Genomic DNA, 15,127 nt, shown 5'->3' with positions numbered 1-15,127 from the left:
ACATACGCTACAGCGAACCAAGGGGTATCAGGAGAAGCCAGGTGTAGGTCTACATACCGGTATTTTACAAGACATGCACCGTTTTCAGATGCAAATTTTCGAAAGGACAAACTCTGAACCTTGTATTACCAAAGGATCTGAAAATCTGAGAATATTTCCTAGCAAATCTTCCAGAGAAAACTTTTACAGAAGTCGTTTTCCAGAGAACTGTTTTGAAATTTTTACCCAAAAACATTGTCCAACGCAGTTCCACCAATTTATCCAGGGGACACAGCGAGTATGAGCCAACATGTTGGTCAACCACTAAGTTACTTTTTCTTGTGTTTTATCCATTGAATGTGTCCAACAAATCTGCAGTGTGCTTGATCAAGTTAGCCAACGTTAGCATGCCAAGTTACATGATGATTTATGTCAAATGCTGACAGGAAATTTTATATGGCTTGGTTGTTGACAAAGAAATTTCAGAAAATGTTACTCAAAACATATATATTGTATATTATGATGTTAGTTATGATGAACAATATGCCTTTCTCCAGAGACTTTCTATGGTGTTGTTCAAAGCGTTTCTTCCTAACGGCACATCTGAATGTTTTTTGGTAATCTTGGAGTTACATTTGATTTGTCACTAAATTTTGAAACACAAATCAGTACAGTGGTAAAGGGAGGTTTCTTTCATCTGAGATCGGTTGCGAAATTAAAACAATTTCTACCCCCGAAAGATTTGGAGACTGTAATCCACGCCTGGACTACTGTAATTCCCTATACTGTGTCCTGCCTCAAACTGCGATCTCTCACCTGCAAATAGTCCAAAATGCTGCAGCAAACTGAACTTACCGGAACTAAAATGAGGGATCACATTTCTCCAATTTTAGCGACTTTACATTGGCTTCCTGTAAAGTTTAGAATTTATTTTAAAATTGCTGTTTTTGTGTTCAAGGCTTTATCTGGTGTCGCACCAAAATACATTAGTGACCTTCTGATTCCTTACTCTCCCCAAAGAGCACTTAGGTCTAGTAATCAGCTTCTCTTAACTGTCCCACATTGTCACTGTAAAACTAAGGGTGGCCGGGCCTTCTCTGCTGCTGCCTAAACTTTGGAACAGTCTGCCCGAAAATATGAGGTTTGCTCCTTCACTAGCCAGTTTTAAACGGCTCTTAAATCTTATTTGTTCTCTCTGGCTTTTGATTAAGATTAGTTTAAGGGTTTTATGTCCATGTTTTCAGATTGTATTTTATTTATTGTGTATATATTGTACGCTGCATGTTTTCCTTTAATGCTTTCTTTTTATATGCGCAACTCTTTATTGTACAGCATTTTGGTGCAACTCTGTTGCTTTTAAATGTGCTATAGAAATACATTTTGACTTGACTTGACTTGTTTATCTTTACAAGCTAGCTAACTTGTCAGTGGTGGCAAACAGGAAGAAGGTTTGTCTAGCATTAGCAACACATTATTAGCTGTTTGATAGCATAGGATGTGTCTCGTTTGGATGGATACATCCTCCGGAGGTCGCATTTGTCAGCTTCATATTACACAATATTACAACACAATATTACATAATGTAACTGAACAAATAAAGGAATTAAATGTCCCTGCTATGAGAAAGATGAGAGGTGTAATATTTACCTCCAGCCTCAATGTTTTGAACCAGCAACAGCAGATTCTGATCCGGCGCGTAATAAAGTAGTTCCAGCAGAAATGTGTTTTTATGACTATACTCAGTTTTTCCAATTTTTTTTAAATTGACTTGTTCATTGAACTATTGTATATAAGCAATATCACACTTGCAATCGTGCTATATCAGTATAATCAGTGCTGCTGTAATTACACACAACACTCGACCTGCGGCCGAATCACAGCAGTGCTGATATAAGGCCATATAGCATGATTGCGAGTGTGATATTGCTTTTATATATATATATATATTAAACTTCAACAGTCATATGAAGTCCTCTCTGTGGTGTCCTTACACACAAAATAGGTTTGTGGTGAAGTCCTCTGAGGACACATTGGATGAACTTAAATCCAAAGGATTTATTTTTAGAAGATGCACTGGCAAAGAGCATACATTGCATTACTCTCAGCTCGGTGGTACACTGCACATTTACACAGGGAAAATCCCCAGTCTGGTTATGAATGACCTTTATGACAAATTTATGTTTCAGTTTGTTTCACTTTCAGTCACAGTTTTTCATGAAAAACATTTTTTTTTTATTTTTGGCTGGGAAGCTTTTGGAAAGGGGACATGTATTGTTGAAAGTGCAAAATGTCTCTTGTCTGGAGACAAAAATGCTCAAAACATTTGATACAAATAAATACAAATAAAATGCTTTAAATGAGTCAGGTATGTGATCGGCAAAGGACAATAAAGCAGGAAAATGTACAGAGCAAAGGATGTGGTGGATTGATAGAGTGGTGGTGGTGTAGTGGGCTAAAGCACATAACTGGTAATCAGAAGGTTGCTGGTTCTATCCCCACAGCCACCACCATTGTGTCCTTGAGTAAGACACTTAACTCCAGATTGCTCCGGGGGGATTGTCCCTGTAATAAGTGCACTGTAAGTCGCTTTGGATAAAAGCATCTGCCAAATGCATAAATGTAAACGTAAATTGATTCACAATTAAAGTGTGAATTTATATGTTTTGTCACATGCAGAAACTGAATCAGCACGAGAACACTCGGATGCCAGGTGCACAGACACAGGGTCGACTTAATTTGCATACATTTAAATATGTGTGACATAAAACGACCACCGCACAAATAATGACTGAACATGTCATGACTGAATTCCCAGTCCAACCATCTGCTCATCTAATAAAATTCAAATACATATTTCACAAAATATCTTTATTTTTAACTGATAATTAATAAATATATTTTTTCCTACAATACATTAAAATCTAACGCAATTCCATGTATATGTACTGCATTAATGAACATCTGTCATTGAAATAAATTAAGCCTACACATATGTGCACATAACAGCAATCATAAAACTGGACAAGTTACGGTTTATAAATGATTTAATCATTCTTTTATCAAATTACATTGTAATGACAAAAATATTAGAAATGATTATATTGTTTTCACTGTTTTAGCAAACTTTAGCCAGTTTTCAGTGTTAAAACACTTTATAATATGCAGATGCAACTATAAGTAAGCTTCAGTTTGAAAGTGTCCAGTGGGCAATATTATCTCAATATATGCATATATATGTGCCCACTGGTCACTAACATTGCTATATTCAATTCTTTAGAAGAACAATATACTAAAAATGTTAAAAGAACTGCACAGTTTGCAATAATGGGGTTAAAATGATATTCATGATTATAAACTGGTTATAAAAGTAACTCTTTAAAGACTTGTGGTCTCTATCATGAGCATGCCTCTTTCAGGTCCTTGTATCTTACACTTCTGTCTGTTAGTTGACTGTTCTCATATTGTGTCCTTTACACTTTGATTTCTTCTTCTGTCTCAGGGAAGGTGTGTGGCGCCCTCCTGTGGCTGAATGATGAAGGCCTGTTATTATCTTCTTCAGGTAGATGCTGTTCCTTTAAGAGACTGCTGCCACCTCCAAAGTGACGCACTAGCACGTTAGCAGCCTGCTGGAACCTCCTGGGCTCCATACTCACCTCTGCTCTGATTGGACACCTGAGTGATGTATCTGTCATTGTCTGTTTACAAACTTCATCATCATCATGTTCCTGCTGAGTCTCATGTAGGGTGTCGGAGAGCCCCCTGTTGCTCACACACATCCTCACACTGTCTACAGAAGAGATGGATGGGCTCTCCATCTCAAACATAGAGCTTGACTCTTCCTCCTCTTCCTCTCTCTCCATGTTCTTACTAATACTAAAGAGGCTGCTGGAGCTGTCAATCAACTGCAGAACTTCACTCATGAGGGAGGGACCGAGGTCCACTGTGAAGGAGGTGAGCGAGTCAGAACGCGTCAGGTCACCGTTCTCGAGAAGTCTGTAGTCTGCGCAGAGCGTTCCAGATGTTTCTTCAAAATTTTGATCAAGCCGGGAAAAGCGAGGCAGTGTAACAAAACCAGAATGAAGGCCTGCAGGAGAGGAGAGAAATAAAATGTTGCTGCAGCTCTTTTCATTGTTACATTAGTAACATTTACAAGAATGTGGAGCTTATCCCTTTATTATCATAAAATATTAAAGAGAAGAACAAGTATTATGAAATTGGATAAAATTTCAATCCAAATGTTCCCTCTACGCTGCCACGGTCTGCCCCCTCAAAATATGAATCAACTTGAAAACATAGATCCATACCATAAACCCTTAAATGCGTTAAAATTACTGACACGTGTATTTAAAAGCATATTTAAATTATATTTTTAAGTCCTAATGAAGCACTTTGATAGCTACAGGCATGTGGGCCAGAGCTCAACAGCGCCCCCCATTTTTTCCAATGGGAATCTGTGGTTAAATATGGAACTGTTCAGTCGTGACATCAATTTGTAGGCAAACGCGTAAGTTGAAAGGTGGAAACATCCTTCACGCAAGTTTTTTTAGGTGTGACCACGAAACCGGTGCTGTGTCCGAAACTGTAAAATGTTGACTTCGGAGGCTGTATAGCAGGCGTGGGGAACATCAGGTCTGTATAAGGCCCACGAGACCATTTTACCCGGCCCGCGAGGCCATTTGCAAAATAATTTAAAAAGTAAAAAATGGCCTTGATTCAATTTTCAATTTAAAATGTCCTTTCAAGTATTGTTTGAAAATAATTTGAAATGATAACAACACAAAATATTGTATAATAGACAGACCCTTTTGTGTTCCTGCTGTGTGAGCACGTAACGGAACGCATATATTAATTTCAACCCTCAATCAGAAATTGCAAGCTAATGCATGGCCCGCGAATAGTTTCGTAAATACTCGAATGGCCCTTAATGGAGAAAAGGTTCCCCACCGCTGCTACGGAGGCAGGATGAAAATAAGGTGCTTTTCAAACTGTTCAGAGATCAGTTTCCTTAAGAGTTTCATTCATTCAAAACACATCGAGTCAGCTGCTATGTTTTCGGAAGCACCCGGATGTGGTAGATGAGTCGATAGTTGAGGAGTGGGGAGCGATACGGAGCAAAAGCAAGTTCGTCAGAATGGACTGAGGACAAATGTTGTAGATATACAGTACTGTGCAAAAGTTTTAGGCACCTGTGAAAAACATTCAAAATGAGGATTTCATAAAAAATAATGACATATATTTAATTAATATATATATATATATATATATATATATATATATATATATATATATATATATATATATATAGGGCTGTCGATTTAACACGTTAATTCAATGCGATTTTATTTAAAAATAACACGTTAAAAAATGTACGCAATTATTCGCAATGCTCCCGGAAGATTCCTGAGAAATGCTTGTAGTACCACCTGTTTACTCCAGAGGGCAGTAAGTGAAACTTCAGCTGTGTGAGCAACACACAGTTTATACAGTGAAGAAACACTTCAGCAGAACAACACAAACATGAGTTACATTCTTGCCTTCAAAACACTTGATGGAGCGCAAATCCAAACTAAGACATCTGAAGATGTGTTTAAAGATTGAGTATTGACACAGTGACCTAAAAATGTATGTTTATGACTCAACTCACCTGAGATGCTGCACAATCATGTCTGACTCATGTGTACATCCTTAAACAAGCCCTCATAATAAATCTGTGATTGATAAATTCACTTGTGTAATGGATTACTGTGAACTGTGTGTCAATGATTGACTTATGATCAATAATATGGTAATAAACAATACATTGTATTCTAAAGCTACTTTCTGTCTTATCAATGATGAACTCTTCTGCCACAAGAATGTAATGCATTTTAATTATCTGAATATTTTTATTTTATATATATATGTATGTATATATATCAATATTTAAAGATAACTAATTATATCTTATAGAAAGGTAAGATCATTATTTCATCTTTATATATTGAGTTATTGTTATATGAGGGGCTTTCTCAACAAATATTTGTTTATGGGATTAAATGCGATTAATTAATCGGGACACCATGTAATTAATTGGATTAAAAAATGTCATTGATTGACAGCCCTAATATATATATATGTGTGTGTGTGTGTGTGTGTGTAATGTAGACTGTAAACATCTGCGGCTGCCTGTCTTGGCCAGGACACTTCTGTAAAAGACGTTCTTAATCTTAGTGAGTTTTGTTTCCTGTTTAAATAAAGTACAAAAAATTAAAATCTAAAGGCCTTAAAAATATATAAAATAAATATATGGGCTCTGTTATGAGTGCAAAATGTAGGTGCATGTATGTTAATGAAGTGCCGCAAAGCGCAATTAGTTATTTTCCAGAGAAACAGGTCATTGTGCTAAAACATTTCAAAATCTTATCTTAGAGCTAAATCAGTAAAATCAGTTCCTGTATTTGTTTGTAGTTTCCACCAGCAGATGGCAATAATGTTCATGTCCAAACTCAAATTAAATCCTTGCCAATCACAGTTATAGCCATTTAATTAAACAAATATTTATGAGATTTGTGTTAAACTATCTATAGGTAATGGTTTATGTTTCAATTATTATTTTTATGTTTATATTTACAATTTTTTTACAATTTATGATTTATGTTGGTATTTTCAACCTGTTGTAGAGTGATTTTTATTCAGTGCTGAAGGTTTTTTACCACTTCATTACATTGATTATATTTTAGTTTAAAATGTAATTTTCATTTAGAAATTTCTTTATATAAATGAATGTAACTTTTTCAAAAATGGACCTGTAAAAGTGAAGCGTGTGCTGATACAATCGCTGTTAATAGTCGTGATTTGTGTGTATGTTAACTGAGCTAAATTCCAAATTCTGCCGAGAATTAAATTGTCCATGCATGTCACTGTTATAGAAACATGTTTGACATTCATCAAGTACACATTAAAGGGTGAGTTCACCCCAAAATTTTAATTATCCAATAATTTACTCACCCTCAATCCATCCTAGGTGTATATGACTTTCTTCTTTCAGCCAAACGCAATCGGAGTTATATTAAAAATATCCTGCTCTTCCAAGCTTTATAATGGGAGTGAATTTTGAAGTTTAAAAAAGCGCATCCATCCATCAAAAATGTAATCCATACGGCTCCAGGGGGTTAATAAAGGCCTTCTGAAGTGAAGCGATGCATTTTTGTAAGTAAAATATCCATATTTATAACGTTATAAACTATAATCACTGGCTTCCGGTACTGGCCGTCCGCGCGTTCACTGCATATATTGTTGGCGTAGCGTAAGCTCCGGTGAGAAGTGATGAATGCAGAAGCGCAGAGGATAGAGCAAAACAAAACACCGGTCGCAATTTATTGGAGAAAAATGTCGAAGGATTTCAATATAAGAGAAGAAGAGACTGAGTTTTTTCCCAGCCCTGTTTGTTTGAACCAGAGCTAAACCAACCTGGAAATCCGGGAGATGGAGGAGCTGCAGAAGCAACACAAACAGAAGAATCTGGTAGACGGAGAGTACGGGAGACGTGGTGGTGCTCATGCAGGAAATGCCAACAGAGGCCGAGAGTGTTTGCTGCCATGAATGGACAATTGGAATGACTGGATAGATGCATGAACACACCATATTAAGACTAATACAAATCTACTGTATGGATTTCTTTTTTGATGGATGGATGCACTTTTTTGGGCTTCAAAATCTAAGGTACCATTCACTCCCATTATAAAGCTTGGAAGAGCCGGATATTTTTTAATATAACTCCGATTGTGTTTAGCTGAAAGAAGGACGTCATTTACCACTAGGATAGCTTGAGGGTGAGTAAATTATGGGATAGTTTAAATATTTGGGTGAACTAACCCTTTAGTGCATCATTTTGAATTTCTAATTAATTTATTGAATACAGTCCATTTACACTATCGACTTCATGAATGTGCTGGCTTTGTTTATATCGCTGGTGCTTGAGGAAATGGACTATATAATTGGACGCAGATGGTGAAATAACCGGAGAAGAAACTCAGAATTAAATTGCACTTGTCCAAGCTCATGTCAGCTCATGACAGCTTCTTCCCCTAAGCCATCAGACTTTTGAACTCTTGATCGCTCTCGATATATATATCAGCACCGCACTTTATTTGCCTCAGACTGGACTCACTTTTATATTTCTCTTAATAACACATTGACAACTGACTATCAACTGACAGCCCGAATGTCAATACAACACAACACTTGTTGTATATTGTATATTGTGTTGTGTAACAGGCATGTAAACTGTGTTATGTGTAAATCAGAAGTTTATTATAATTGTCATGACTGCTATGTTGCTCAGAACCGCACCCCAGACTTTCACATACTGTTGCACTTGTGTATATGGTTGAGTGACAACAAAGTGATTTGATTAGTGCTATGCACGCACGATTTTGCCAAACCCATTTGCGGCTAAATTAGCGCATGCTTGCACAAAAATATCAAAACTTCAAGGCCATGCCCATTGATTTTGCATGTATGACTCATGGCATAGCGCAGTGTTCAATGCTAGCACTCTTAAAATAGGGCCCAGAATCTTTATCAGTATGTTGCATGTTGTAATATTAATTTCTTTCATTTTAATTAGTTTTTCGATCATTTATTTTATGATGTGTAATGCTTCCTCTAGTAGACAGATAATAAGTGCATTTACATGCACGTTCTGATTATCATTAACAAGCCGACAATGTATGTGCTCATGTAAATGCAATAAACGACTTCCCCTTAATTGGTAGGTATTACACTGTGTAAGTATAAACCGATCATTAACTGTATAGATTGAGTTCCTCTCAGTAGCTGTGGTGTGTCTGTGTACAGGCTCTTACTGTACGAGCAGAGCGGCTGATCGGCTGAACTGATGGAGATGGGCATCAGCGCCCTCTTCTGGCTGCCGTTGGAAGTGTCCAGGTTCAGCTGAGGCAGAGAGATGGCGTTTTTAATGATGGGTGATATTGGCGGGGGAGGGGAAGAGAAGTCACGTGACCCTCCTCTCAGCCGGGCCTGCGGGGTTTTCCGTACGTGTCGTAGCGTGCGCGAGAGAAATCTTGATGTTTTTGAACCAGACGGTGAATCTGGGTTTCCTGGTCCTTCAGCATTGGTTGAACCGCCGTAGTTGCTCAGAAACGACGTGTCACCGAAGACGTCGCCACCGCGGCCAACGTGCATAGTGTGTCGGAAGTCCTCCAGTGGCGGGCTGATCATGTCCACGGATAGCTCGCTTTTAAAGCGCCGTTTATTGTTAGACGTGGCGACCAGCCCTTTAATCGCAGGAAACTTTCCCAAACTCATGGCAAAGGAATATTCAAAGTAATCCGTAAAATAGATCAAGAGAGAAAGAAACTCGGGGGAAAAATCACTAGTGGAAAAACCGTCCAGAAATATCTTAATTGGACTGAAGATTGGCTATTGTGATGTGCTCAACAACATATCTAATTATAATACATTTTCAAGCGCCATCGGTCAACCAGCTGAATACCGATTACATCAGATCCACTAATACTAGATTCAAATACATGAATGATTTTTTAAATGGCTGTTTATGCAGAGATACAAGCGTGTCTTCTGGTGTTTGTTCTATCCGTTTATGAGCGAGTGGCTCTGAGCGGCTCTGCGTGTGCTGCCCAACCCAACCAAGAGTTAATAAATAACCCGTTGAAGAAGTCTAATAGGATTTCCAAGGAGTTTAAACACCTTTTAATGAGCACATAACTCCAACACAAACGGGTTTCTTGCTCAGCTGTGATCCACGAAATATCTTCAACACCTTTCTAACGCCTCACCAGCCTTTAAAAAACAATCGCCAAATTCCTCCAAAGCCCGAGTTTAGAGATAAGTTCATTAGATTTACACATGGCAGAATTTAGCCATTTCATTTGGCTTGTTTCAAACATCAGTTTACATCACCAAGATGTCTTACGCATACGTCTAAAACAACTTAAACGTCTTCCACGCCAAAAGTTGAGCGTTGTTGCTCCAGGATTGTGAAGTTCATATGCACAGTCCCGATACGAGTCCAAACGGTCCTTTTCCGTGAGATCTGTCCAACAGTGTGTCCTACACTCCACCTGACGTCCACTTGTCTGACCTCTGATGTGTCGTTTTAGTGTTTTCACAGCCCACCGCTGACAGTCAGTGTCTATTGCCCCCAAAACAAACCCGCTAAAGCTCATCAGCAGCTAGCGCTCGTGTAATCCTGCTGAGTTTTGTCTGTGTCGGCAGAAGGTTTGATCGGATTAGATGGATTATTCTCTTTCTCTCTCTCTGTCCCTCTCACTTCTCTTTCTCTTTATTCCACTGGAGAGTCTCAATCCATTTAGTCGTCTGACAGTCAGCCGTTTCTTTTCATGCCACAACAAATGTCCTGAGAAAGAGAGAAATCAAAAAAGCAGTTTTCTGTTTCAGGAGAATCTGTATGATGGTCTGTGTGTAGTGGCCATATGAAACATCTCAGATTTCATTTTGGGAACTCACTCGGTAAAGTGAGAATCGATTGGTCTTTTATAAAGGCATATTCACTGTAAAGGAATCGTAAGGAAATGGACAATTCTGCTTCTAAATTCACTTAACGATTCCTATTAAGGAAAATGTCCTGGTCCTATTTTACTACAAAAAATCAAGAGAAACAAATATTACATTAAATCGTCAGCATATTTAGGGGCCTTTAGGTGTTTGTGACCTTCCAGTTCTCATTACTACAATGTCATTATGATATTCTCATTACCGCAACATAAAAGTTGATATATTAATAAATTGTAAAGTATTTGTATATCATAGTATCACTCCCTTTTTTAAGTGCAACCATATCCTGTTTAACTACTGTGTTGTGGTAATGAGAATCATCATTGGAAACAATGGGAAGAGTGAAAGTAAAATGCATTATGGTAATGAGAATTGGGGTTGAAATTTTAAGTGTCCTGAAAATAAAAAATCTCAATGGTCCTAGGAACAGTGGCGGAGCTAGCGGGGTGCCAGGGGTAGCCACCATGGACCAAAGCGTGCCCACCCCATTGGCCACACCACTCGCAATTGTACCCCACCGTCCGATGATACAAACCCACAGGACACTTAACATATGCGCATGTCCATCAAACTGAACTGAGGAATCTTTCATTTCATTTTGTTTAACATTACACGATTAACTTTGATGGGTAATGGGTAATGCGTGGGCTATTTCTTAAAGATATATGAGTGTCTGTCCAGTCAACAAGTGTACAATTATTATTATTGTTATATAATCAGAGTGGCGAGTCTCTGCGTCAACAATCAGCCCTTTATTAGTATTATTTCATAATCCACTCTAAAAGTTTTGCCCACAAAATTATCATAATGATGATTAATGCTATATATGGATATATGATTTATAAATGAAATATCTTAGCTTTACAGAAACGATTGAAGACTTGATATCCTCATTTAGCAACACATCTCTCAAGCGATGACATCATGTGCATGCACTCCCATCCCACACAGATTATTATAGATTATGAACTCTGCAGTAAAATGTGTGTATTTGCACAAGCGTGTGCTATAAACACTCAACCTCAAGTTAATTCAACTATAGAAATGGGAATAAATAACAAATGTAATTTTTCTCCTAGAGTCTGTTAAATGTTAAAACACATTAATATTTTCTTTTGATTCTATCAAATCTGATCGTCTTACCTCAAAGACACAGGATAAAATCAGAGTTTCAGATGATTGCTTTTGATGAATAAACTTCTCATCCGTGAGGACGGGCACGCGCACGATGAGGTGGGCGTTTGGACGGGCACGAATCATTAAAATGTGCACTTGTGAAAGTCTTTGCTGCACAAGCTTGGAGGAATTGGCATCAAATGCACACATGCTCCCTTTCCTTCTTTTTCTTTTTTTATCCTCTCTTCCGCTCTGTTACTGCTTTCATTTCCAAGTCAAACATTCTCTGCCTGAGGAGGAACTTTGATAGAAAATAGTTTTGAGGATTTGGACGATGGATTGAAGTCTCCCACAGCGAGGACAAAATTAAAGTCCCACATTCTCTCTCTCTCGCTCTCTCTCTCTCTCTCTCACACACACACACACACACACACACACATACTATTGTTTCAAGGTTTAATCTTCTTTCTCACAGTCTCTCTGTTTCATTTGAAATCGATGTCTCCGCTCAGATGCCTGTGATCTTATGAGACTTCCCAACTGTTCCTTTTTTCCGTCCTCCAGCTGCTGTTTCTTTCTCAAAGTCCGCTTGACCACAGACACACCCTGAATGTCGAGCCAGACGCTTTTACTGCCAACATTGGGCTGCCGCAACACTTTCACAACCATCTCACAACATTCATTCTAACTTTTAATAGCGTGTGCATACAGCCACAGGGTTTCTGAAGCCTCAAAGTCTGCAGATGTCACATAAAGGTCCATTAAGGTCCCAACTGTGGAGCTCTGCACAGATTGGAAATGTAAACGCCCTTACAAATGGTTCTGATGGTGTTTTGTGTGGGCTGATGTTTTTTTATGGTCCATAAAGCTTGACAGCGCTCTTATCTCAAGGCGAACCCATTTCAGTGTGCCTTAATTAATGTAATGAATAAATGTCAATTAAATGCGCACCAAACAGAGGTCACTCAATCTAGAAAGATTTAAAGCAATAGTAACATTTCACAAACTTTAGTCACAATAGAGCGCAACTTTTTCAGCCATCTTGTCTCTGAAAGTGTTTTTTGTACTTTTCATTTTTAACATTACAAACTTTGATTTTAAACAAAAAACGTATTTGAAAATCAATTAAAATACAAAAGTACAAGACTGTGTACTTAACGTCTTTAATGAGGGAATGAACGATGAAATCTAAATCAAAAACTTTTGATTTAAAGTTGTTAGTTATAAATATAGAAACAGCATATTTAAATCTAATAACAAAATATTCACATATATACAAATATATGAGTAGTTGAGAGTGTAGGGAGAGCGACTTGGTCACTGCAGAGATCTTTTGGTGCACTGTGTGTGCTGTGATTCTCTGATTGGTGGATCTATCTAATGCATTATGGGTAGTGTAGTTCTTCACCAGGAATTCTTCGATTAAACACTTTTTTTAAAATACGTTGAAATAACATGTACGGATGACTTCATCATTAACAACCCCAGAGCTCTCAGTAGGTCTGTCATTAAAGGATTATGCGTAATCCTTAAAAATGATTATGGATAAAATAAATGGGATATTTTCTTCTAGAACCAGACTGTTGTGCTCTACTGTGACATTTTACATGTAAAACTTGATTCATGTGATAAAATGACAAATGCATGATGTATATTTTTGAGTAGACTGTGTGTCATTTTCAGGCTAACTGAATGTTTGTACAGGTGGATTTCCCTATTCATTCATCCATTAACATGACATCAGACAGATATAGTGGGAGTGAGGAGATGGATGAGATGTTACTCTGTAACGATGATGTGTGGGTTTTGGGTATTGTACTCATGTATGACACAGCACCTTCTTTTGCTTCCGCTTCCTACTCACCCAGAATCAACTTCTTTATCTCAAGGAAACCTTTATTCCTTAATTTGACTGCGGCTGGTGTCAAGACAACCACAGCGGCCAGAGAAGCAGCTCTGGACATTGAGTCACTGCAGAATGAAGCTCACAGTTTGAGCGGATCTCAATGCAAATGAGCATCATTTCAGACTCCGGAGCAGAATTCCTGAACGAGTCTCCTTGGTTTCAGGTTTTCAGGCTGCACATGATTTAAAAGAGGCCACAGTAAATAATGTCTGTACTGTACATCTCACGATAACAGTCATGTGGAGAGCTTCAATCAGCTCACAGTCACTGAAGAATATGTTCAGCATTCCCACAGATGTCTGAGATATGATGTCACTCTTATTAAAAGGCCATAAATTTCCCCTTTCTCTAGTTTCTCATGGAATGTGTGTGAGTCATGATCCCGCTCTGAACACCCGCAGATCAGATGCAAAATTGCTGGATTTTTGTTACATGTAATTATGGATGAATCTTTTGTTACCACAACAGAGTAGTAACAGTAAGAGGTAGATTACTGAAACCAGAGCGTGTATTTGTGGATGTGGCATGTTGGGAAAGAATTCTTCAGGAGTTTACTGCTCATGTTCAGACATGCTTACCTGATGCAACCGGCCAGGAAAAACATATTGCTCTCTGGAGTTTTAATGGAGGACTCAGTATCAGTTTCATGCTGTTCAAAACTTCTTCTCAGACACAAATTATTCAGTTGTTGACGTAACAGCTTTTAGCCTCCTCGTTATGCGTGGCCGGCTCCCATGCCAGAGAGCCCGGTTTGAATCCCACTCAGAGCGGGACCATTTCTAGTTGTGGCATGACCCGGATGGGAGTGAGGTTTTGGAGGGTGAATGTAACGGGTGCCAGCTGGTATATGATAGCTGTGTAGAGCGTGTAGACCTCACTCCTCGGCCTCAAGAGGTGCACTAGCAACTGATGTTATCGTTAGCATTCCCAGCTCCCATGCCAGAGAGCCCGGTTTGAATCCTGCTCAGAGCGGGACCATTTGTAGTTGTGGCATGACCCGGATGGTAGTGAGGTTTTGAAGGGTGAGTGTAACGGGTGCCAGCTGGTATATGATAGCTGTGTAGTGCGTGTAGACCTCACTCCTCGGCCTCAAGAGGTGCTCTAGCAAATGATGGTATCGTTAGTGTTCCCAGCTCCCATGCCAGAGACCCCGATTCAAATCCCACTCGAAGTGGGTCAAGTAGGACTGGTTACACTGACATACAGTAAGAGTAAAGAGTCATCAAATGAACGATGTAAAGAATTTTCGGAGAAATGTTTGAGTTTATACTGAGATATCTGACTTTTAAATATGCGTCTCAAGACGTATGCGTTGCGATGCATCTAAGTTTATTCAGGGCATTACGCGTTCAGTGTGAATGGCCTCTAATTCACCTCTGAGCACAGTCTGAGACAATGTTGAGAGAAGAGAAACTATTAAAAGTCTCACATTTGAGATTTTTCTTTCCTAAATGTATTCTCATTGGTTAGATGTTTGACCCTCGTCGGTCCACAGAACAATGAACGAAATGTTGTCGAGTGAACTTAACGTTTATTTTTGAAATGTTTGCGAGTTGCGACCTGAGCAGTTGAAAATGAAACACGTTC

At 38.5% G+C, this 15,127-nt stretch overlaps 1 protein-coding gene across 1 annotated transcript; it reads right to left on the bottom strand.

Annotated features, from left to right (window-relative positions):
- Positions 1–2,927: 2,927 nt before the first annotated feature.
- cdc42ep1b (CDC42 effector protein (Rho GTPase binding) 1b) lies at positions 2,928–12,284 on the bottom strand. The gene is made up of 3 exons (XM_052132981.1): positions 11,662–12,284; positions 8,826–10,360; positions 2,928–4,063 (listed from the first exon to the last, which is right to left on the bottom strand). Exons 2-3 carry the CDS (start codon positions 9,286–9,288, stop codon positions 3,450–3,452), a joined length of 1,077 nt encoding a protein of 358 aa, XP_051988941.1. The 5' UTR covers positions 9,289–10,360; positions 11,662–12,284; the 3' UTR covers positions 2,928–3,449.
- Between the last annotated feature and the right edge of the window lie 2,843 nt (positions 12,285–15,127).

This window comes from Xyrauchen texanus, chromosome 8 (assembly GCF_025860055.1).
Source record: "Xyrauchen texanus isolate HMW12.3.18 chromosome 8, RBS_HiC_50CHRs, whole genome shotgun sequence".
NCBI lineage: Eukaryota > Metazoa > Chordata > Actinopteri > Cypriniformes > Catostomidae > Xyrauchen > Xyrauchen texanus.
This window is presented reverse-complemented; position numbering and strand designations above follow the sequence as displayed.